This window comes from Eucyclogobius newberryi, unplaced genomic scaffold (genome assembly GCF_026437365.1).
Source record: "Eucyclogobius newberryi isolate DKJ021-1_F unplaced genomic scaffold, fEucNew1.0.hap1 SCAF_17, whole genome shotgun sequence".
Lineage (NCBI taxonomy): Eukaryota > Metazoa > Chordata > Actinopteri > Gobiiformes > Gobiidae > Eucyclogobius > Eucyclogobius newberryi.
Genome location: NW_027315801.1, coordinates 25,924,727 through 25,947,192, shown reverse-complemented (window position 1 = coordinate 25,947,192; position 22,466 = coordinate 25,924,727). Strand labels below are relative to the sequence as shown.

Genomic DNA, 22,466 nt, shown 5'->3' with positions numbered 1-22,466 from the left:
CCCTAATAACGAAACAAACAAAAGTCACCCAAAAGCTAATAAGACGAGGAAATATGAGGAAGTGTATGTAGCACTTGTCTTCACTGTGACTGAGGTGGAGACGAGAAAAGACCGGTGTGTCTACTGTGTCTTACAATGTTGGCAGCGACAGCATGAAGCCAAATATTACACATCAATAAAACACACACTTGTGACTGATTCAGAATTAGCCGTGACAGGTACCAAATGATTGGTACCTGTCATGTTGACAGGGGCGTAAAAATCACTATTTCAAGGCTTGATGCGGTCTATCAGCACAGGCTCTGTGCACGGGCTGTGTACTTTCTCCCCTGCTCTTCTCCCTGTATACAAACTGCTGCACCTCCAGCCATGACTCCGTAAAACTGATCAAGAATGCGGACGACACCACCCTCATTGGGCTCATCTCGGACGGAGATGAGTCTGCCTACAGGAGGGAGGTGGACCGGCTGGTGTCCTGGTGCAACGGTAACAACCTGGTGTTCAACGCCCAGGAAACTGGAGATACAGTGAACCCTCGTTTATCGCGGGGGTTATGTTCCAAAAAGAACCTGCGATAGGCGAAATCCGTGAAGTAGAAACCTTTATTTTTTGACAGTTATTATACAATGAAATACTCCATAAAACATTGAAGCTCACGCGCGCCGCTCTCACCGGCGTGTCCCGCAGCTCACGCGCACCGCTCTCACCGGCGTGTCCCGCAGCTCACACGCGCCGCTCTCACCGGCCTCGCAAACTTCAATTTGGCAAGCGGTTTTACGTACGTGTACATATTAATCCATAACGTTATTGACACACAGGTAGAGAAGACGCGGAGAGACTGAATCAGAATGCAGAACACAATGCATGATGCAAATCCGTGAAGCAGCGAGACCATGAAAAGTGAACCGCGTTATAGCGAGGGTTCACTGTAATCGTGGACTTCAGGAAAGTCACAGCCTCCCAGCCCCCCCTCACCATCTCAGACTCCCCCATCACCATTGTGGACTCCCTCCGCTTTCTCGGCACCACCATCACCCGAGACCTCAAGTGGGGGCTCACCACAAGCTCCCTCACCGGGAAGGCCCAGCAGAGGATGTACTTCCTGCGGCAGCTGAGGAAAGCCAATCTGTCAGCAGAGATGATGGCACAGTTCTATACGGCCATCATTGAGTACATCCTCACCTCCTCCATCACCGCCTGGGTAGGCTGGAGCCACAGCCGGGGACAAACAGCGACTACAGCGCATTGTGCGCTCTGCCGAGAAGGTGATTGGCCGCAAACTTCCATCTCTGCAGGATCTGTACGTTTCCAGGGCTCTGAGATGCGCAGGTCAGATCACAGCCGACCCTTCTCACCCTGGTCACGGAGTATTTGAACCACTCCCCTCAGGCAGGAGGCTACGGTCCATCCGGACCAGAACCTTCTGTCACAAGTACAGTTTCTTTCCCTCTGCTGTTGGACTCATGAACATGAACACTGCCTAAGCACGTTGCACTCACTACGCTGCTCACTTCTACTTTTATTTGCACTCCTATTTGCACTACATAACCTTATATTTATTATGTACATATCATGCCGTATTTTGTATAAAGTGTTTGTTGTCTGTGTTGCACCGAACCACCAGGACAAGTTCCTATGTCTGTGAATTTTATGTTTATCGACAAATGGTAATAAACCTTTTTCTGATTCTGATTCTGATCTCAAATTGAACTTTTGTTAGCTGATTATGAATTTCCAATCACCAGGTAGAAGCCAAAGCCAGAGTACAAGGCCCAGACCCATATTCTGTTTCAAGTGTGGAGAAGATGGCCACATTGCCATTACATACAGCCAACCATCTAATCCTACAGCAAAAGAGCTTATGATTAAAACAAAAACATGCACAATGGGAGCAGAACAACAATCAAAACCATTTAGACTCCTGATCAGTCTCTCCTGCGGTACAAGCAGAGGTCTCATCTCAGTGTCCCAAACATGAAACTCGACAACCTGTGCCAAATGTACTACCCACAAGTTATCAAAAATAGACCAATCAATTGTCTGCTGGATACTGGTTCACAAGATACAACCATTCCTGAAACTGTTTTCAATGCGCACCTATCAGACCATCAACTTAGACTTCTGGACGACCTTCTTGAAGTCGAAGGAGCAAACGGGCAAGCAGTACCTTATTTGGGCTACATCAATCTCAACATCACTTTTCTTCCAGACTTCCTGGGTACTCCAAAAGACGTCGCCACGTTGGCCAGCCGTCAGCCCTTTGTCCTGCTTCGGGCTAACACGCTGGACATTGTCTACACAGTTCACCATAAGTCCCAACTTCAACCCAGTAACTTATGGTTACCGTGCTGTCCTGAAAATACTTAAAAACAGACATAAATTAAACACAGAAGAGCATCATGGAATTGTGAAACTCCACAGCACAACCCAACAAACTATTCCAGCTGGACAGACCATACTTCTAGAGGGCTCAGGTTCAGAATCCATGTCTACCTCTTTGCCAAAGCCACTGTTAAATTACAACTTTGAAAACTCTCTTCTCACAACCGAGTGGAAGAATAATCGAAAAACTTGATAGTATCCCGGAGGTTTTTGCAAGACATGACTTGGACTTTGGCAGAACCAACAGAGTAAAATATAAAATAAAGCCATTCAAACAAAAACTTTGACCCATACATCCTCAAGATCTTGATGCCGTGACAAAACATCTTCAAGAGTTGTTAGATTCAGGAGTAATAAGAGAATCGGACTCACCTCGCCAATAGTGGTTTTGAGAAAGAAGAATGGCAGCGTCAGGCTCTGCATTGTTTACAGAAAACTTAACCTGCAAACAATAAAGGATGTCTACGCTCTACCCAAGCTTGAGGACACATTCACAGCACTTACAGGATCTCATGAGTTTTCTATTTTGGACCTAAAGTCAGGTTATTTTCAAATAGAAATGGATGAAAAGGACAAGGGTAAAACTGCTTTTGTGTTCCCACTGGGATTTTGGGAATTTAATCGGATGCCTCAAGGGGTCACCAATGCTCCATCTACATTTCAACGTCTAATGGAAAAATGTGTTGGGGAGATGAATGTCAAAGAAGTATTGTTTTTTTATTGACAACCTGATTGTTTTTGCACCAACATTGGAGCAGCATGAGGAACGACTTATGAGTGTCACAACTTCAGCCAGGCTTTAGTGTTTTTTTCATTGGTCTATCCCCTTCAGTACCACAACAACCAATCAGAAACTTGGAGTGTTCAGCATCAGCCAGCCAATCAGAGAGCAGACTTTCACTCTCTCCTGCTCTGCATTAATTGCTGATTACATTCACCTGGAGTATATGTACCGGTCCATTTCCCTCAATTCATTGCCAGATTGTCTAGTGTGTTTCTCTAGCTATCCAGCAACCTGTTATTCTGATTTTGATTCTGCCTGTTTGTGTATTGACCTGCCCTTTTGGACTTTGGACCTTCTCTTTTCCCTGCTCCTACTGGATTTGTTTGCTATGCGAATTACTACCTTGTTTGACCTCTGCTGTTAATTAAAACCCTCTTTCTACACCTGAACTGTTTCCTGTGTCGTGCTATTGGGTTCTTGCCTGCCGTTTTGTGATTCCTGACGATGAGAGTCCTAGACCGTCTGAAAGAATTCGAACTCTCCATGGTGTGCCCCGTAACTGTGTTGAAACTGAGCCGCAAAAAGTTGAAGCCTTACAATCGTGGCCAATCCCTAGAAATTCAAGAGAACTTGTATCATTTCTGGGTAGTAAAGAAGATTTGTTCCAGGCTACTCAAACATCGTAAAACCGATTGCACATGCCTACGTTTGCACCAAAAGTGACACCACTGGATTCGCCCCATACAAACTCATGTTTGCCATCCACGACTCCCAATCGATCTTATCTTTGGCCTGCCTGTGTGTAAACCCAGTCTGAATCACTCCGAATACGTTCAGAAGCTAAAATTTCATCTTGAAAAAAGCAAGCTATTGCCACATCACCTATATGTAAACTATTGTTGCCTGTTTGATTTGAGTTCAATGCAAATGAATACAAATGAAGCGTGCATCCTTTTTCAAATAAGTGCATTAGGCCTACACCAAAACCACAGAGTAAACAGGCAACTTCTTTGTCTCAAACAAGGCACTGGCTGAACTTCAAAAAATATTATTCAGCAGTAGTGAGAGCAGTTGATACTCATAACATTATAAGAGGAATAGCAGTATGTTTAGCACAGCTTTTCTTAATATACTTTACACTTATTTATACTTTATGCCCGTATGTGACATGATATCTAACTAAACATCACATACAACTTTATTGTTACAACATACCATTTTATTTATGAACTATTATGTGAAGAGTACAATTTCAACAGTACAGACTACTATATTTAAATCTTTAAGATATTTACTATCAATGTGTTGAAATTAAGTGATTTTTGTTACAGCATATTAAAGACAATTTGGTTTATTTATATTGTTTATTTAATTAACAGAATTGTACAAGACATACATACAAGTGAAACTTGCCTCGTTTACTGATAAATGGTACAATCAGTTTCAGTTTTAATCTAAAATTTAAATGTATTATTCACAAATAGCCACGGCAAAGAAAAAGGTTAAATAAGATGTGAAATCAAGCCACTGCCAGTATGTTTCAGAATAGTCCTTGTACAGTTGAGGTTTATTACTGGGTTAATTCAGAGCTTGCAGTTTATATAGCTTTTTTCTATCATTAAAACTGCCACTGAGTAAAGACAATGGTAGGAGACGGAAAAAAGAAAGAAAAAACAATTAATGTACTTTCAACAAAGCTTAAATTGTGGTGATTCCTTTATCTTTTCACAGGGCAGTGGTAGAAAACTGGTGTGTCACTCACATTACTAATTGTTTGTTTTTATATATGCTTGTATGAGCCCCTGAAAGTGCTGCTGCGTATTTTTTTCTGCCTGAAAAATTATGATGAAACTTTTTGGACAGAAATACCACAAGAGGAAAGCGTAGAGAGACGCCAGGATTGTCACAGCATTTATTGTCTGAATGTGCCTCCCCTTGTAAAGGATGAAGATGGTGGCGAAGATGATCCAAGTCATAGTCAACAGAAGAAGACAAAATGTAATTGCTTTAGCTTCATTGTAGTTCTTGGGGAGTTCTTTTCCCATGTACGAGAAGATGAAGCAAAGAAAGCAGAGTAGAAAGACCAATGCAACAGAGACGCTGTACAATTTAAGATCATAGCTACAGCGGAGAATAATTTTGTCTTTGTACGAACTGGTGTCGCTGCGAGGCTGAGGAGGAGCGGAAGTGTGTGTGATGAGAATTATAATCCCTTGTAACATAAATATGGTCAAAACCACCAGCCACTGGCCGTGATATTTTAGCCACAGTTTGTGCAGTGAGGGGTAACGAGCGCTTATTTTAAAGATGCAGACGATTTGAAAGGAGCGCACCACAAAACACGCCAGGCAAATGGTGAAGAACAACAAAAATGGTAAAAACCTCAACATACAAGAAGCAAAAGTGGGTTCACCAAAGTAAAAAAACACACTGATGCTGCAGAGACAGAGGCAGCCGAGAATCAGGAAGCACATGGGTCCACCGGCAGATTTCACCACTGGAGTGTTGTAGTTCAGGCCGAAGAGCACAGCGGTGAGGACAGACAGGCCCACCAAAACCACTGTCCCGACCATGATCACTATAGCGACTGGATCCTCGAACGGGATGAACTCCACTGAGCGCTGGATGCATGAGGTGCTGCGTTCAGGCGCCCACTCAGACTCACCACAGGGCAGACATTTGTATGGGTCCACTGTCAATAACCGACCAAAAAGTAATAATACAAACAATTGAAAGAGCAATATAACATATTTAAATATAGCCGCAAGCAGCAATGATCGGCACCCGCCACGCCGCTGCCAGAAGAGGAGGGGGCACTATCACCATTTTCCCCAATTTATCTTTTATTACACCTTTCATGACACCTACTGCTAAATAAGAGTGTTCTATTTTGTTTTTATTCTGTTTACTTACCTGCTAATTATATTACCTAGTCTTGTGCTAGCTATTTTTACTTTATTTTATTCTATTATCATTATTTTATTATTATTATCTTATTTTTATCTTTATCTTTTTATTTTTTATTTATCTTTTATTTTATTTCCCCCCCTCCATTCCCTATTAAGATAGGTGAGGAGTTTTTGTTAATAAGAGTTTTTTTTTAGTTTTTTTTGTTCATAAGAGTTCTATTAAGAGTGTGTTTTTTGAAACTTCCTATAATCTGTCCTTTCCTCCTGTTTCTACTGCGTTGTAACAACGAAATTTCCCCTTGTGTGGATATTCAAGGATTATCTTATCTTATCTTATCTTATCCGTGACGCTGGCGCGTCTTCTCCCCTTTGCTTTTCATATGAAGGCTCTGCCGCACAAAGTCCGTGACTCTTAGAATAAAAATGTGGATACATTTTGATGGTCCACCCTTGAAGATGAGTCTCAGCAAATTTCAGGTTAGTAGGGCTAACGTCCTTGGAGGAGTTCATAAAAGTAGAAAGTTCAAAGCCTGTTCAAATTTCAGAGATCTGGCAATTTTCCCCATTGGAAGAACATGGGACATGTCATATGACATGGGTCTCATTGACTTTTTTGATTGGGATGGCATAATGGAATTTTGTGCCAAATTTGGTAAAATTTTGAAAAATTAAACATTTTACCCTTAATGTAAAATGTTATGTCACTCTTTAGGGGGCGCTGTCGTGCCAAATAAATTAATATAACTTCAAATATGTTTAGGGCAAAGGGTTTACAACTGATTCTAATTTGACGGAATTCTGACTTTATCTGCGCAAACGGCAACAAATTTAAAATTTGGGAAATTTCCTAAATTGTAGCTACAGTTTGCGGCTTCGCCGCACAGAGACCGTGACAGGTATCAAAGTAATTTGAGTAATTTTTGATGTCCCACTCCTCAACACCATTTTCACCAAATTTCAGCTTTTTCTGGCCAACGTCCTAGGAGGAGTTGGTAAAAGTACGACGTTTGGAAAAACTCTCGAGTCATGCTTGGCAAATTTTGATCCAATATGGCTGACATTTTGTTGGGCGGACGGCTGTAATAATATTTTTTACTTCTTGTCACCATCTACCCCTACGCCAAATTTCATGATTCCACGATCAGAATTTTTTTGGGCCTTTTCCTATCTCTCAATGCATTTTTGTACATTTGGGGGTGCTGACGCGATATTTTTTTTGAATTTTAGAAAAAGGAGATTAGACATAATCAAGGAGAAAGTATTCATTCATTGACATAAAAAAAATTGTGTTCTTCAAATCTGATAAGCGTTAAATGTGTCCAATAAAAATAAACTAGTGTGGCTGCAGTTTGGCGACACTGGTTTATTTTTATTGGACACATTTAACGCTTTAACACTTCATGCAGTGTGAAAAATGTTGTGAAAAATCATAAACATTGGAAAGGAGTTACAGCAAAAGGTGCAAAGGTTAAAGAAGTTAAATCATTCTAATGAGTTAAGGCAACAGTTAAAGCTTTAAATACGTTTTAGAGTGTTTGGATTTTTAATGAGTAAATATGAGTTAAGATATAGTGAATTAACGGCGTAAGAAAGAGACACTGGTTTCAGATAAAAGGAAAGTAAGGCATCAGTCAAGCAGAGAGGAAGAAATACAAGAGCAAATGCAAACTGTATTAGAGTCACTCAATAATAGAACATGTTGGTGCTTATAATGTAAAATGGCGATTATAAGTAGAGTTGGGAAATATGGTGATCTGATCGTGAAACCGCCATATCTCCAAATAAACTCTTTTCCTCACACTCTTTCTATTGTTCAGCCTCTGTCAAGCTCTGAGCAAGTGAAGGGTGAACTCTATGAAGAAAGATTACACTTTCTTTACATCTTCATATGAATTTAGTCAGTACATGAATCGTGATCAAATCGAAATAGTGATATACATTTTTTGGTGTAAACCCTCATTCGACCAGAAGTGTTCCATTGTAGAAAAACACTCTGGACACTGGTTTTGAAAACAATATTTAATGTTTTTTGCTCTTCTTATGCTGTGCTTCCTGTGTATTCTGTGTAAAATCCATTGCAGAATATTGTGACTTCTTCAGGGATGACGCTCATCAATTCTTTCTGTAAAATGTCTGTTCTGTCTTTCAATTTACTAATTTACTGTTCTGTCTGCATCTAAAATTGAACTGAAGATGATGATGTTGCCAAATCATTTTCTAAAACAGAAAAACACAGACATCACATACCTGAAATGTTGTTGTATTCTCCATTTTGGCATTCAACACATTTAAAACAGCATTTGTGAACTCCCTCAGGACTCTTCCGATATCCGGGCTGACACTTTTGCGAGCACAGAGACGAGGGAACCTGCTCCGTAAACATATTAAGCCATAATAAGTTGTACTGGACCTGCATGTGCTTTTCTAAAATGTATGCCGAGTGAAAAGAAACATACTTGTCCCTTCGCGTGCCATTGTATTTTGGATTCATTGATGGACAAATGTGGAGCGGACTGAAAAGTGTAGAGTCCGACTGTCTCTGCCTCTCCACTGCTGTTCCAGGTGATGATATTGAAGTGTCCAAACCTCGGGTCACCGTTTTGGTCAAACTGAATGGTGTGGTTCAGGAGCGTGAACTTTGTCTTCTTCAGCTCAGACAGGATCTGAGAGAAAGGCACACAAACATAAAAAATCTGACCACTGTGATATTATGTTGCAATGCTCACGTAGATAATAATACAAACCCCTATGTGACGGAGCCAGTCCGTCTTTAACTGGTGTCGGCGCTTATTTGCTGAGCAACCGCGCGGCCCTTCATGCCCGCGCGCACTTTCCAACACACACTCATACATTCCCTGCTCCCCGCGTTTCCCTCTGTTTCATTTATTCGCATCAGACGCTACACACGCATCTTTCCCCGCACTCCTCCGTCACTAATCCGCCAAGGGTGCACACTTGCGCGCGTTAGGTTAAGTCTAAGCATACACACGCCAATTGTTACCTGTTTTGTCACGAAGCCACGCTCCGCCGATGCGTCGCGTTGGGTCGAAACCGAGCCAGGACTTCCTGGAAATTTAAATGGAGCTGTTCGCGCCGTGGTGCTGACCATGTGACACCAGGTATTCTATGTGTTTATATTGCTTTATTTTGAACATGTGTATATAATTAATGATGTTTTATGTTGTAGGAAGAGGCCACAACAGTTTATTGTCAGTTCATTTGGGATTTGAATTATCTAGTTATTTTGCTCAGTGGGAGGGGCAAGTGAGGAATAAAGGCGAGCCGCTCTTGGCTGGGGGGGGGAGTCTGTCTCCAACAACAGAGAAGGTAACAGTGTGAGAGAGAGAGTAAAAGAGAGAGAGTGAAAAGAGAGAACGAGTTAAAGCTGAACTCAAAGTTGGAACTGTAAATATATGTTTTTGGATTTTTGGACCTTTTTGCTCACTGTATATATTTTTGCACTGTTGCACTATTTTTGCACTTCGGTTTTGGCACAATAAATCCACCTGAGCACTTGAAATCTGACTTTGCCATTGTTTTGAGGGAGAGCCCCGCTACATTTGGTGTCAGGAGTGGGATATGGCAAGTCGGAAGAAAGTTTCTCGCCAACCAAAGCGCACAGGTTTGCGATCACAAGGCCGTGATCGACAGCCAGAGGGGGCAGGAGCTCCAGACCCAGCATGGGAGACAGATGAGGATGAAGAGTGGGAGCAGAAGCCCGAGCCATCATCTGAACCAGGTCAGGACATGGTGACGCTGATGAGAGATTTTCTAGCGGGACAGCAACGCCGCGAAGAGGGTTTGCTGGCCAAACTCCGGGGACTGAGAGCCTCTTTTCCTACTGTTGTGGAGCGCGGGGCTCAACCTGCATCCCCTTCGCAGCCGACTCTTCGAAGACCTCGTCCAGCGCCAAACCTGCCTGCACATCATGAGTCGCCAACCCCTGGTGGCCAGAGATCGGTGTTCCATGGAAGCCGCATGGAGATCGATGATGATGCTGAGCCGCAGCGCCATGTACCGGAAGCTGAGGACAGGCCGAGACCAGAATGGAGACATTACAATGAGCCGAAAATACCACAGTTTCAGAGTGGTGAGGACATGGAAAATTATCTGCTACGTTTTGAGCGGATAGCTAGAACCTGGAGGTGGCCAGAGGACGAGTGGGCGTGTCGTCTTGTACCCTTATTGACTGGAAAGGGACTGGAGGCCTACTCTGCTATGGATGAAGACAGAGCCCACTGTTACATGGACCTGAAAGCAGCTCTGCTTGCAAAATTTTACATTTCACCCGAAACTTACCGACAGCAGTTTCGCTCCAGCACTCTGCCGCATGATGAAAGCCCTACGGAGACCTATCATCGCCTCCGAGGACTCTATCGCCGCTGGATAAGACCGGATGAACGCTCCAAGGAGGAAATTGGTGAAGCGATCATCATGGAGCAGCTTCTGCGGGTGTTTCCCTTTGAAGTGAGGACCTGGGTGAAGGAACATGAGCCAGCCGATGGATTTACCACTGCTAAGTTGGCCGTGCAGTATCTCAACGCTCGGAAAGGAGTATCTTCTGCCCGGTTAACCACAGCATCCCAGCGCGCACCAGCTCAGCCGTTTCTACCAAGGTCTGCCAGACGCGAGACCAACCAAGACGTGTCAGGTACCATGAATTCTGCCCCAAACCAACGAGGACCTGGTAAGGAGTTTATTTGTTTTTCCTGCCAACAACCTGGGCACAAAGCCTCAGTTTGCCCAGTCCGTAAAGCTAAAGTTAGCGGAGCGTGCTATCCTCCAAGACCAGAGGCAGAGGGCACTCATGAGACAGAAAGTACTATTAAACGCTGTAAAAATGTGCTAATTAATGGCCAAGAGGTTTCTGCTTTACTGGACACTGGTAGTTTCACATCCCTTATCAAACGTAGCTCAGTGCCAGTTAGCAGCATAAACTATGGCAAGACAGTGGACATTTTGTGTGTGCACGGGGATAGCCACCTTTATCCTACTGTGGAGGTTACCATAACAGTTGCAGACCAGACCAGGTGACTGTGGGAGTAGTAGAAAACCTACCCGTGGATGCTATTCTCGGTTGGGACCTACCTTTTCTGATGGACCTGTTGTCTGGGAATGTTGACTCTGGGGGGAATAATGACTGTGGAAATGTGTCGTGTTCTGTTCCTATGCGGGCACAAGTGAAAGCTGGTGTCCAACCTCTGCCAGACATGGACAGTAGTCTGTGTGAGGGAGGCACTAAAGGGCCAAGGAAATCCTGGCGTCAGCGACGCTTTGAAAAACAAATGTGGTCTTTAAATCCTGAAAATTGTGATTCTTTTGTGTGGGATGTACCTGAAAATGTTTCTTTGTTGCAAAGCAATGATATTACTTTGAAAAGTATTTTTGCTAAGGTGGGAAAAGAAACCAAAGGTTGTCTGGGTCAAGGGAAGTTTATTATTGACAATGGGGTGTTGTATATCGTTAGTGATGAATGTAAACGTCTTGTTGTTCACTTTAGCTGTAGGACCCTTGTCATGCATTTAGCACACACAGTGCCATGGTCAGGTCACCTCGGTCGCCACAAAACATTCTTGCGCGTCAGTTCTAGATTTTATTGGCCGTCCATGTATGCTGACATTCACAAATATTGCGCTACATGTCCAACCAGTCAGAAAACATGTCCAGTGCGCAAGTCTGACCGTGCCTTTTTGCAGCCTCTTCCAGTTATCTCCACTCCCTTCCGAAGGATTGCGATGGACATTGTGGAGCCCCTGGTGAAGAGCAGCAGTGGACATCAGTACATCCTGGTCATCTCGGATTATGCCACCAGATTTCCAGAGGCTTTTCCGCTGAGAACCATCACTGCGCCTGCTGTCCTTCGAGCGCTTGTTCAACTGTTCTCCAGAGTTGGATTACCTGATGAAATTCTCACGGACCAAGGCACCAACTTCACTTCTCGGTTAATGCATCTTTTCCAGCAGCAACTGGGCATTTCATCCATCAAAACCACCCCGTACCACCCACAGACGGATGGACTGGTTGAGAGGTTTAACCAGACACTGAAGCGGATGCTCCAGAAGTTCGTGGATGATACCGGCAAAGACTGGGACTGTTGGCTACCCTTTGTTTTGTTTGCCTATCGAGAGGTCCCACAGGCGTCAACTGGATTTTCTCCATTTGAACTATTATATGGCTGGGATGTTCAGGGGCCTTTGGACCTCCTACGCAAACAATGGGAGGGCCCACCAGCACGACAAAGTGACCGGAGCATTGTCAAGTTTGTACTTGAAATGCGAGAGGGACTGTCAAAGTACTTGGAGGAGGCAGAGAAGAACTTGCAAGGTGCTCAAAAAGCCCAGAAGACCTGGTACGACCGCCAAGCCCGCAGTCGTGAGTTCCAGCCTGGTCAGAAGGTGCTGCTTCTTCTGCCATCCTCCACCCATAAACTTTTAGCAAAATGGCAGGGCCCGTACACTGTCACCCGGAAGATGGGACCAGTCACCTACGAGGTCCTGCATCCAGAGAAAAAGAAGTCCAGGCAGACGTACCATGTCAACCTACTGAAGGAGTGGAGAGAGGGTCCAGTCCAAGCTCCAACAAAAGTCCTGTTGGTCAGGAAAGTAGACGATGACGGGGAAGAGCCGGACATGGGACTGGAGGGACTGACCAACACTGCTACCCCTGTGCTGGTTCATCTTCCTCCTGAGCAAGCCACACAGCTACTCCAGACCTTCAAAGAAGTGTCTTCGCTGTTCCGTGCCAGTCCTGGAAGAACTACAGTGGTGGAACATGTCATCCGCCTGAAGGAGGGTCGGCCGATCCGACAGCGACCATATCGTGTACCACAGCAGCTTGTTGGGAAGCTCCAAGATGAGATCCAAGAAATGCTGAGACTGGGAGTCATCGAACCTTCCAAATCCGAATGGAGCAGTCCTGTAGTGATTGTTTTCAAGAAAGACGGATCACTCAGGATATGTATTGACTTTCGAAAGCTGAACTCTGTGTCTGAATTTGATGCATACCCAATGCCAAGGATTGATGACTTGCGGGAGAAGATTGGTTCCGCCAAGTACATAACCACATTGGACCTTTGCAAAGGATACTGGCAAGTGCCCCTCGAGAAGTCCTCACGGCCCTACACAGCATTTCAAACACCAACTGGACTGTTTCAGTTTACTGTGATGCCCTTCGGGCTGCATGGAGCACCTGCTACGTTTCAACGTCTGATGGATCGAGTTCTCCAGGGGTGTGAGCTATTCAGCGCGGCTTATCTCGACGATGTCGTCATCTTCAGCGAGACCTGGGAGGACCATGTCCGACATCTCTCCCAAGTCCTGAAGCAGATCCAGCGAGCCGGTCTTACGCTGAATCCGGCAAAGTGTGAGTGGGCTCGGCAGGAGACACGCTACCTCGGCTACCAGATGGGTCGAGGGGAGGTGAGGCCTCAGGTCGACAAGGTCGAGGCTATCCTGAAATCTCCAAGGCCACGAACAAAGAAAGAGGTGCGTTCCTTTCTGGGGTTGGCCGGATGGTACCGACGGTTTGTGCCACAGTTTGCAACGATTGCCACTCCGCTTACAGCACTCACCGCCAAAGGCCAGCGAAACCCAGTCGTCTGGACCGAGGACTGTGAGAATGCCTTCAACACCTTCAAAGCTCACCTGTGTTCATCACCGGTGCTGAAGAGTCCAGACTTCACCAAGCGCTTCTTGGTACAAGTGGATGCCTCCATGGTTGGCCTCGGAGCAGTCCTGACTCAGGGGGAACCTGGAGAGGAGCGTCCAATATTGTATTTGAGTCGCAAACTCCTGCCACGCGAGACCCGCTGCTCTGCTGTAGAGAAAGAGGGCCTTGCAATCAAATGAGCGTTGGAGAGCTTGCGCTACTACCTGCTCGGACGAGAGTTTGATCTAGAGACTGATCATAGTGCCCTGACTTGGATCAACACTATGAAGGATCATAATAGTCGCCTGACCAGATGGTCTCTCGCACTACAGCCCTTCAGATTCGCCATCCGACACCGTGCCGGCAAGATGAACATTGTTGCGGATTATTTGTCCAGGTTGCCCCACAGTGTCAACCTTCCGGAAGGGAGGGATAATGTGACGGAGCCAGTCCGTCTTTAACTGGTGTCGGCGCTTATTTGCTGAGCAAGCACTTTCCAACACACACTCATACATTCCCCGCTCCCCGCGTTTCCCTCTGTTTCATTTATTCGCATCAGACGCTACACACGGATCTTTCCCCGCACTCCTCCGTCACTAATCCGCCAAGGGTGCACACTTGCGCACGTTAGGTTAAGTCTAAGCATACACACGCCAATTGTTACCTGTTTTGTCACGAAAGCCACGCTCCGCCGATGCGTCGCGTTGGGTCGAAACCGAGCCAGGACTTCCTGGAAGTTTAAATGGACGCTGTTCGCGCCGTGGTGCTGACCATGTGACACCGGGTATTCTATGTGTTTATATCGCTTTATTTTGAACATGTGTATATAATTAATGATGTTTTATGTTGTAGGAAGAGGCCACAACAGTTTATTGTCAGTTCATTTGGGATTTGAATTATCTAGTTATTTTGCTCAGTGGGAGGGGCAAGTGAGGAATAAAGGCGAGCCGCTCTTGGCTGGGGGGGAGTCTGTCTCCAACAACAGAGAAGGTAACAGTGTGAGAGAGAGAGTAAAAGAGAGAGAGTGAAAAGAGAGAACGAGTTAAAGTTGAACTCAAAGTTGGAACTCTGTAAATATATGTTTTTGGATTTTTGGACCTTTTTGCTCACTGTATATATTTTTGCACTGTTGCACTATTTTTGCACTTCGGTTTTGGCACAATAAATCCACCTGAGCACTTGAAATCTGACTTCGCCATTGTTTTGAGAGAGAGCCCCGCTACACCCTAAATTATGACCTAATGTGAAGGTCAAAAATGTAGGCTAAACAACAATTTCTGTGCTCTATCATTAATATCTCTACTACAAATGGCTAAAACAGCTGGTTCTATTCAATTTCTCAAATCATACTCACCATATGAGGAAATAGAGTGATGTTTTTGTTGCACTTTTCATCTCCACATTGTAGCGTGTTGTTTAGGGCGTGGGCGATGGCGTAGATTGCTGCATAGACAGGGAAATTGAAAGAGTTCTCTGCACTTGAAATGTCTCCTGGGCTCAAGTCACTGCAGTTACAAAACTGGTTACAAAACTCCCCAGGTTGATTTACTATTTGTAAAGTGCTTATAAACTCATGAAAACCAGGTATGGTAATCACCGGCTCTGCAACCCCAAGTACTGTCCCGATACTTCTGATACCTGGCATTTTGGGAAGTTTTTTATTTAACGCCCAAGCATCCACCGCTATCCATGTCTTGTTGGTGACATTCATTTCAATAGCGGCTGGGATAAGTTTTTCAACTGTCCATTCAGCAGCATAAACTATGAAGACTTGTATCCTTTGATTCTCTATCTGCTGGAAAACTTGGTGGTACTTTGTGTTTTCATCCAGTTTTCTGGTGTAGGCCATGCAGATGTCTGTGTCCTGAATCATCTTCATGAACACAGCGCGACCATCGTTGCTGTAATCGTCATCAACGTAAAGGAAAGCCACCCAATACCATTTAAAGTACAGCAACATTTGGACTATAACTTCAACCACGTCCTTATTGGGATGGAGAGTTCGGAAAAAAGATGGGTAAATATGTTTTAGGGAAAATATAGAACTGGACGCTCCATAACTGATCTGAAAAATAACAAAAAGTTGTTAGAGACTGAATGTTACCAAATTAAGTTGCAGTTTTTGCAGTAATTTTTTTAAATTAGACAATTTTTACTTCACTACATCTGAGAGCAGGTACTTTCAACTCCATTTTAACAGGACTAAAAAGTAAAAAAATACTTTTGTTTACGGTTTGAGTCGGCCTGAAATGAGTGGGACGTTATTAGTAGCACGTCCATTGATTAATTCATTCATTGATTTAACCTCCAAATTTGAGCAAACAAATATATACAGAACAAAAATTTAAACATCTAGAGAAATTAGGATATTGATTCACTGTTTCTGTTGAACCAAAACAGCACATTTTAAAAATGAAACTAAACAGGTTTGTCAAACTAGCAGGAATTAAGGTTCTGCTATGTTTTTGAAGATGGAAACATGTTGTAACATGGTTAAAACTCCTAAAAGACAGCTTTACATAATATGTGCCCTTTAACAAACACTCCAGAAGCTTAAAGTAACTCAAGCGTCACAGTCACTTTTAACATATACTGTAGTGAATCTACCATAGGAATAAGGTGTGTCATAAACACTGGAGCCACAGTTCTGGTTACAGCGCTCGTGAAGGCGCCGACCACTGCAATGATTTTGGAGGAGTTGTGGCGTGCTGTGGTCCAGGGGTTGATGGGATCTTTGCCTGAGAGAAGGTGGAAAATGCCCGGAAGGTTCTGCGTGTCTGAGCAATGGTCAAAGATGTTAAAGCCCAACGTGACACCGGGCAGGAGGCTGCTGGAGTTGTTGATCTCTTCAATGGCGAATCTCATCAGCTGCAACCGGCGGTAACTCGACACGTAAAACTCCTTACTGGAAAAATACAGAACAAAGATGGGTAACAAATGACTTGCATATAGAACTTTATATAATGCAAATATAATAAGGATAAGTTTTATTTAAAGGTGCCTTTCGGAGGATTCAGACACCAAAACAAACCACATTTATTGCAATAAATGAAACTGTAAAAATAGTTATTCTGTGTTTGGGGCCAGAATGTCTTCAAATGTGACCTGAATCTGATTATTTCATGTCAGTGTGAACAGCCCAAATCCAATTTGTTTCTCAAACCTGACCCAGGCCACTTTCATATGTAGTAATAAATCAGATTCACTTCTATAACATTGAAATTAAAGAGCTAAATCTTTCATTGGAGAAGGCAGGAACTAAACACAACTAAAATATAAAAAGCAGACCATAGAAACTAGAAAGTGCAAAAAAGTTAATTGGTATTACAGAACGTGTGACATAAATTGGATATCAACAAAATGTAAATAAAAAATTCATGCACACCAACAAAAAGTTAGAGATAGACAATGTTGTGGCTGCTGCTCCTGCTTTTATTACTACAGCTTGTACCACACCTATAACTCTAACAGAAACATTCATTATAATTGAATGAGCAATACATAGTTTTATTTATATCGCTAAAAGGAGCTGCTTTCTTTGCTTTTTCACTCACCTAGAGCACTGCACGACTTGTGGTGTAGAAAAGCTTTGGGGCTGGTCGTCCTGATGGATGTTAAAAATTCCCCCAATCACAACGTCTCCTTCTTGGTGGAATTCAGATGCCCTTACGCTGCCTCCTCCAAACAAAACACACTCAAGAAACACAAGCATGAAACACCGCTCCATTTTTCACTTATTGCAGGGTGTTCAGGAAGTAGAAATGTTTTATAATGACATGGTCACGGTCAGGGTCTCAAAGAGCTTGTTTGTTTTGAAAATTGTCACAGGCAAATTTCAAATAAAGTATGCAAAATCTGATGACACAAAGAACAAAGTCCAAGTCACTCTCTCAACCAGAATGCCCTACTTTTACTATATCATTCATTTGTCATGTCACACTTAAACTATGTTGTTGAAGTGTGGGGAAACTGTTATTGGAATTATTTACTGCCTTTAATTCGACTACAGAAAAGGGCTCTTAATGTCCATTAGAATGACCACACAAATCCCTTGTCTGTAAAATGAGCAGTTTTGAAATTGGATGATGTTACAAACTTTAAAACCACTCAGCTTATGTTCAGGGCATCAATAAACACTCTTCCAGCCAATTTAGAGAGTCTATTTCAAGACAGAGATGGTCATCATGAATATAAACTCACAGGAGAAAATAAGTTGTATCAACCTAAGTTAGAACAACCTTAACATTATGTATCTCACAGAGTCATTCTCTGGAACAGATTATCACATGAAATAAAATCTTAAACAAACCTAGTCCAAAAAGTATTTTAAAGGGAGGTGATGAGGAAATACCTGGAAGAGAGTGAGTGATGCCCTCAGTACAGAGTGAGTCAGAGGAAGAGGGGTGTAAGGTCAGAGAGTGAGGGGTCTGTCCTGTGTCATGTCAGAGGGGTGTAAGGTCAGAGAGTGAGGGGTCTGTCCTGTGTCATGTCAGAGGGGTGTAGGGTCAGAGAGTGAGGGGTCTGTCCTGTGTCATGTCCGAGGGGTGTAGGGTCAGAGTGAGGGCTCTGTCCTGTGTCATGTCAGAGGGGTGTAGGGTCAGAGAGTGAGGGGTCTGTCCTGTGTCATGTCCGAGGGGTGTAGGGTCAGAGGGTGAGGGCTCTGTCCTGTGTCATGTCCGAGGGGTGTAGGGTCAGAGTGAGGGCTCTGTCCTGTGTCATGTCAGAGGGGTGTAGGGTCAGAGAGTGAGGGCTCTGTCCTGTGTCATGTCCGAGGGGTGTAGGGTCAGAGTGAGGGCTCTGTCCTGTGTCATGTCAGAGGGGTGTAGGGTCAGAGAGTGAGGGGTCTGTCCTGTGTCATGTCCGAGGGGTGTAGGGTCAGAGGGTGAGGGCTCTGTCCTGTGTCATGTCAGAGGGGTGTAGGGTCAGAGGGTGAGGGCTCTGTCCTGTGTCATGTCAGAGGGGTGTAGGGTCAGAGTGAGGGGTCTGTCCTCTGTCATGTCAGAATGAGAGTACGAATGGATAGTTTAGTCTCTGTGTTGCCATTGTACTGTTTTGTGTTGTATTGTCTTTGATTGTATTATAATACATTCTATTGTTAAAGTGTGTTGTGTTGAGTGGGAGGGGGATTAGAAATGTAAAAGCAATTTTTTCATCCATCCCCTTTTCAAACCATGCATTTATATCTGTTATATTTTTTTATGTGAACATTATGTGGAGGCTTGAAATAGAAAGATATTTCCCTTCTATGAAGTAGTGTTTTTTTAAAATGTTCTCTTCAAACAAATGCCTAACGTTAAATAATAGGTATTTAAGTATATCCTCATTCTTTTTGAGTTCTCAAGAAGACAATCATTTATATCAACATAGAGAGGGTGTTATTCCTCTGGAAGTGATGGCTATGGAAAAATTACAAGCTGAAAAAACCTAATAATTTAACAAGTGCTTGAATTAAGCAGTATCTACTACATGTGTATTGGTAATATTGGGCCAATATTAGCGGCACAACTGCCTTTTTCTGGGACATTTATTCAAAAAATACATCAACAATGACAGTGTACCATCTGTCATACAAGTTCTAAACAGTAGAGGGCAGTCAGGGAAAACAAACGCTCAAGGCAGGGTTGATTTGAATGCAAGTATTTTGTACAACTTTAGATGGCGATATTGAAACAAGGAGTGCATTTAGTCATCGATCGAACTCTTCTCCAACAGTGAAGCCGGCACACTTGCTATTTGGTAGTTTTATTACTTTTAATATGTTGACATGTCTACTTTACCAGAAATGGGTTTCAATTTAGTTTTTTGACACATTTACTTCTACGGGCACCAACAGACGTACTTCGGCCTATTTTAGCAGAAATTTGGATTATTTGTCTTCACACATGTCCAAAATATTTACTGGGTACGATAATATTTTATGATTTTCTAATGTTGACTTTAGAGGCAAATAAAGTCCCCCTAACTTTATTAATGAACCCAGACACCTTGCGAGCGGACACAGATTTGAAACAGTGCTTCAAGAGGTGATGTCTCAAATAAGTGAACACTTGGAGAGTGTGGAGGCATCAGGCGGAGGAGAATTGTGGAAACAGTTCCTTTCATGCCTGGTCAGCAGGGAGCGCCAACAGCAATACCATCGCAACCACAAGTACAGTCACAACATTCAAGCCGTTCCTTACCTGAGCACCAATTTTCACACCGAAATACTATCTCCATCTGAACTAAATCCACCCCAAATTCAAAAAATGGTTGTGGAGCACATCGTGAGAGCAGACGAGCTGGCATCACACTCAATTCCCACCTAGAGACTTCCTTCTCCGGCAGGGTGCCTAAACCATCCAATGAAACAGACTATGAAAGCTGGCGATCTGCATCATCCTGGGTGATTTTAACAAAGGAAACCTCAAAAACGAACTACCAAAGTACAGACAGCTTATTAAAAGCAAAACACGCTGGATCATTGCTACACCACAATCAATAACGCCTTCCGCGCTGTGGCCCGAGCCGCGCTGGGCTCCTCAGACCACGTCATGGTTCACCTAATCCCCACGTACAGACAGAGGCTGAAGCTCTCCAAACCTGTAGTGAGGATTTCCAAGAGGTGGACCAATGAGGCAGTGGAGGAGCTACGCGCGTGCTTGGACTTTACAGACTGGGAGGTTTTCGAAGCTGCCACGGATGGTTTGGATGAGTACATGGACACAGTGACGTCATACATTCGATTCTGTGAGGACAGCATTATTCCAACACACACCAAAGTCACCTTCAACAATGACACACACCCAAACTGAGGTAGTTAAGATAGCAGAAGGAGGCAGCGCACAGGGCCGGTGATAGAAAGCGCTACAAAGAGGCAAAGTACGGGTTTAACAGGGAGGTGTCGAGAGCTAGAGCCCGGTACAATATGTGTCTGGAACAGCAGTTCTCAAATAACAACCCCTCTGACTCCGCATAAACTACAAGCCCCGCGCTTCTGTAGACGACATAAAACTGGCCCAACAACTAAACTTATTCTACTGCAGGTTTGACACACCCTCCCCTCTGTGGCCACCTCTACCAACCCAACCCCGGTCCCCCCCACCTCCCCCACCCCTCTCACAGTTCAGGAGCAGGATGTAAACAGATTATTCCGCAAATCCAACCCGTGAAAGGCTTCTGGACCAAACGGTGTCACCCCGGCCACCTTAAGACACTGCGCAGGCGAGCTGGCCCCTGTCTTTACTGGCATTTTTAAGTAAGTAAGTAAGTAAATTTTATTTGTATAGCACCTTTCACAGACAGAAGTCGCAAAGTGCTTCACAAAACACAGAATAAAACGATAAAAACACAACAAATTTACAGTGAGCAATACATATACAACAATATACAGTAAAATCAGTCCGTAAAACAAATGCAATTAAAAGGCTTGACTAAATAAAAAGGTTTTAAGCTGACCCTTAAAAGCAATAACTGAGTCCAGTGACCGTAGGGAGAGCGGAAGATCGTTCCAGAGTTTGGGGGCAACAGCCTGGAAGGATCGGTCTCCTCTGGTCCGAAAAGGGGTGCGAGGCACCAATAACAGTTTATGGTCCAAGGACCTTAGTGAGCGAGAGGGAGCGTATGGTTTAATCAGATCGCTGATGTACAGAGGGACCTGACCATTTAAAGCTCTAAAAGTCAGAACAAGAATTTTAAAATGTATCCGGTACGAGACCGGCAGCCAGTGAAGGGCTTTTAGAATGGGTGGAATGTGGGCCCTTCTATTTGTGCGAGTCAAGATCCTCGCAGAGTTCTGGACCAGCTGCAGACGAGAGAGCTCCTTCTTGTTAAGACAGGAAAACAAGCTATTACAATAGTCTAAACGTGAAGACACAAATGCATTTAACACTTCCCTGGAGTCATGCCATGTCCCAGCCTGCTTCAAGTCGTCCATCATTGTCCCTGTTTTCCCAAGAAGACTCGGATCACTGGACTAATGACTACAGACCTGTAGTGCTGACGTCTGTCGTCATTAAGTCATTTGAGCACCTGGTCTTCTCCCACCTCAAGTCCCACACCTCCTCCCTGCTGGACCCCTTGCAGTTCACCTACAGAGCCAACAGGTCTGTAGACGACACTATCAACCTGGCACTCCACTTCACCCTGCAGCATCTGGACTCCCCGGGAACCTATGCCAGGATCCTGTTTGTGGACTTCAGCTCTGCTTTCAACACCATCCTCCCTGCTCTGCTCCAGGACAAGCTCTCCCAGCTCAAAATACCTGACTCCACCTGCAGGTGGATCACCGACTTCCTGACGGATTGGACAATGTGCGTGCGGCTGGAGAAGAATGTCTCAGAAATGCGCAAGCCTCGAAATGGACACGGTCAATGACCGACGGAAAAATCAGTTTTGACCGACTCAAAAATAAAGTCTCCGGACATACTGACCGACCCAGATTTTTCAGCGCGTGTGACCCGATTTTGATTTTTATAATGGCCCATTCACTCCACGGCGTCAAAGTGTCCAGTTTACATTCAAAGTCTATGTGGATGCGTGTTTTTGCAGCGTGAATCTTGCGTTTTGAGCGTCGAACCGCTGACTGCACTGCTCGCAAAGTGGAGCCCCGGAAAGCACAAGCTCAAAGGAGGAGAGGAAGAGGGAGAGGGAGGGAAAGAGAGAAGAGGGGACAGGTAGTTCCAGAGCGTAATCTTACCTGTAAATGCTTTTTTCATATCTGTTTGTTGTTGGCATGAGCCAAAGGAAAGTTTCAAGACCCTCCCCCGAGCGTTACCATGGAGATCATCTCACTAATAAATGATATAATGCTTAAAAGAGCTACAATG

At 44.1% G+C, this 22,466-nt stretch overlaps 1 protein-coding gene across 1 annotated transcript; it reads right to left on the bottom strand.

Moving 5' to 3' along the window:
* Positions 1 to 4,818: 4,818 nt before the first annotated feature.
* Positions 4,819 to 17,386, bottom strand: LOC140363595 (taste receptor type 1 member 1-like). The gene is made up of 5 exons (XM_072450229.1): positions 17,217 to 17,386; positions 16,270 to 16,567; positions 15,017 to 15,727; positions 8,472 to 8,678; positions 4,819 to 5,901 (listed from the first exon to the last, which is right to left on the bottom strand). The coding sequence occupies exons 1-5, from the start codon at positions 17,372 to 17,374 to the stop codon at positions 4,873 to 4,875; spliced, it is 2,403 nt and encodes an 800-aa protein (XP_072306330.1). The 5' UTR covers positions 17,375 to 17,386; the 3' UTR covers positions 4,819 to 4,872.
* Between the last annotated feature and the right edge of the window lie 5,080 nt (positions 17,387 to 22,466).

Coding starts and splice junctions, on each gene's coding strand:
- LOC140363595 (XM_072450229.1), bottom strand. CDS start 17,374: ATGCTTGTGTTTCTTGAGTGTGTTTTGTTTGGAGGAGGCAGCGTAAGG. Junction 16,568..17,216: donor CAAGTCGTGCAGTGCTCTAG/GTGAGTGAAAAA, acceptor GTATTTTTCCAG/TAAGGAGTTTTACGTGTCGA. Junction 5,902..8,471: donor AATGGCACGCGAAGGGACAA/GTATGTTTCTTT, acceptor CTCTTCTGGCAG/CGGCGTGGCGGGTGCCGATC.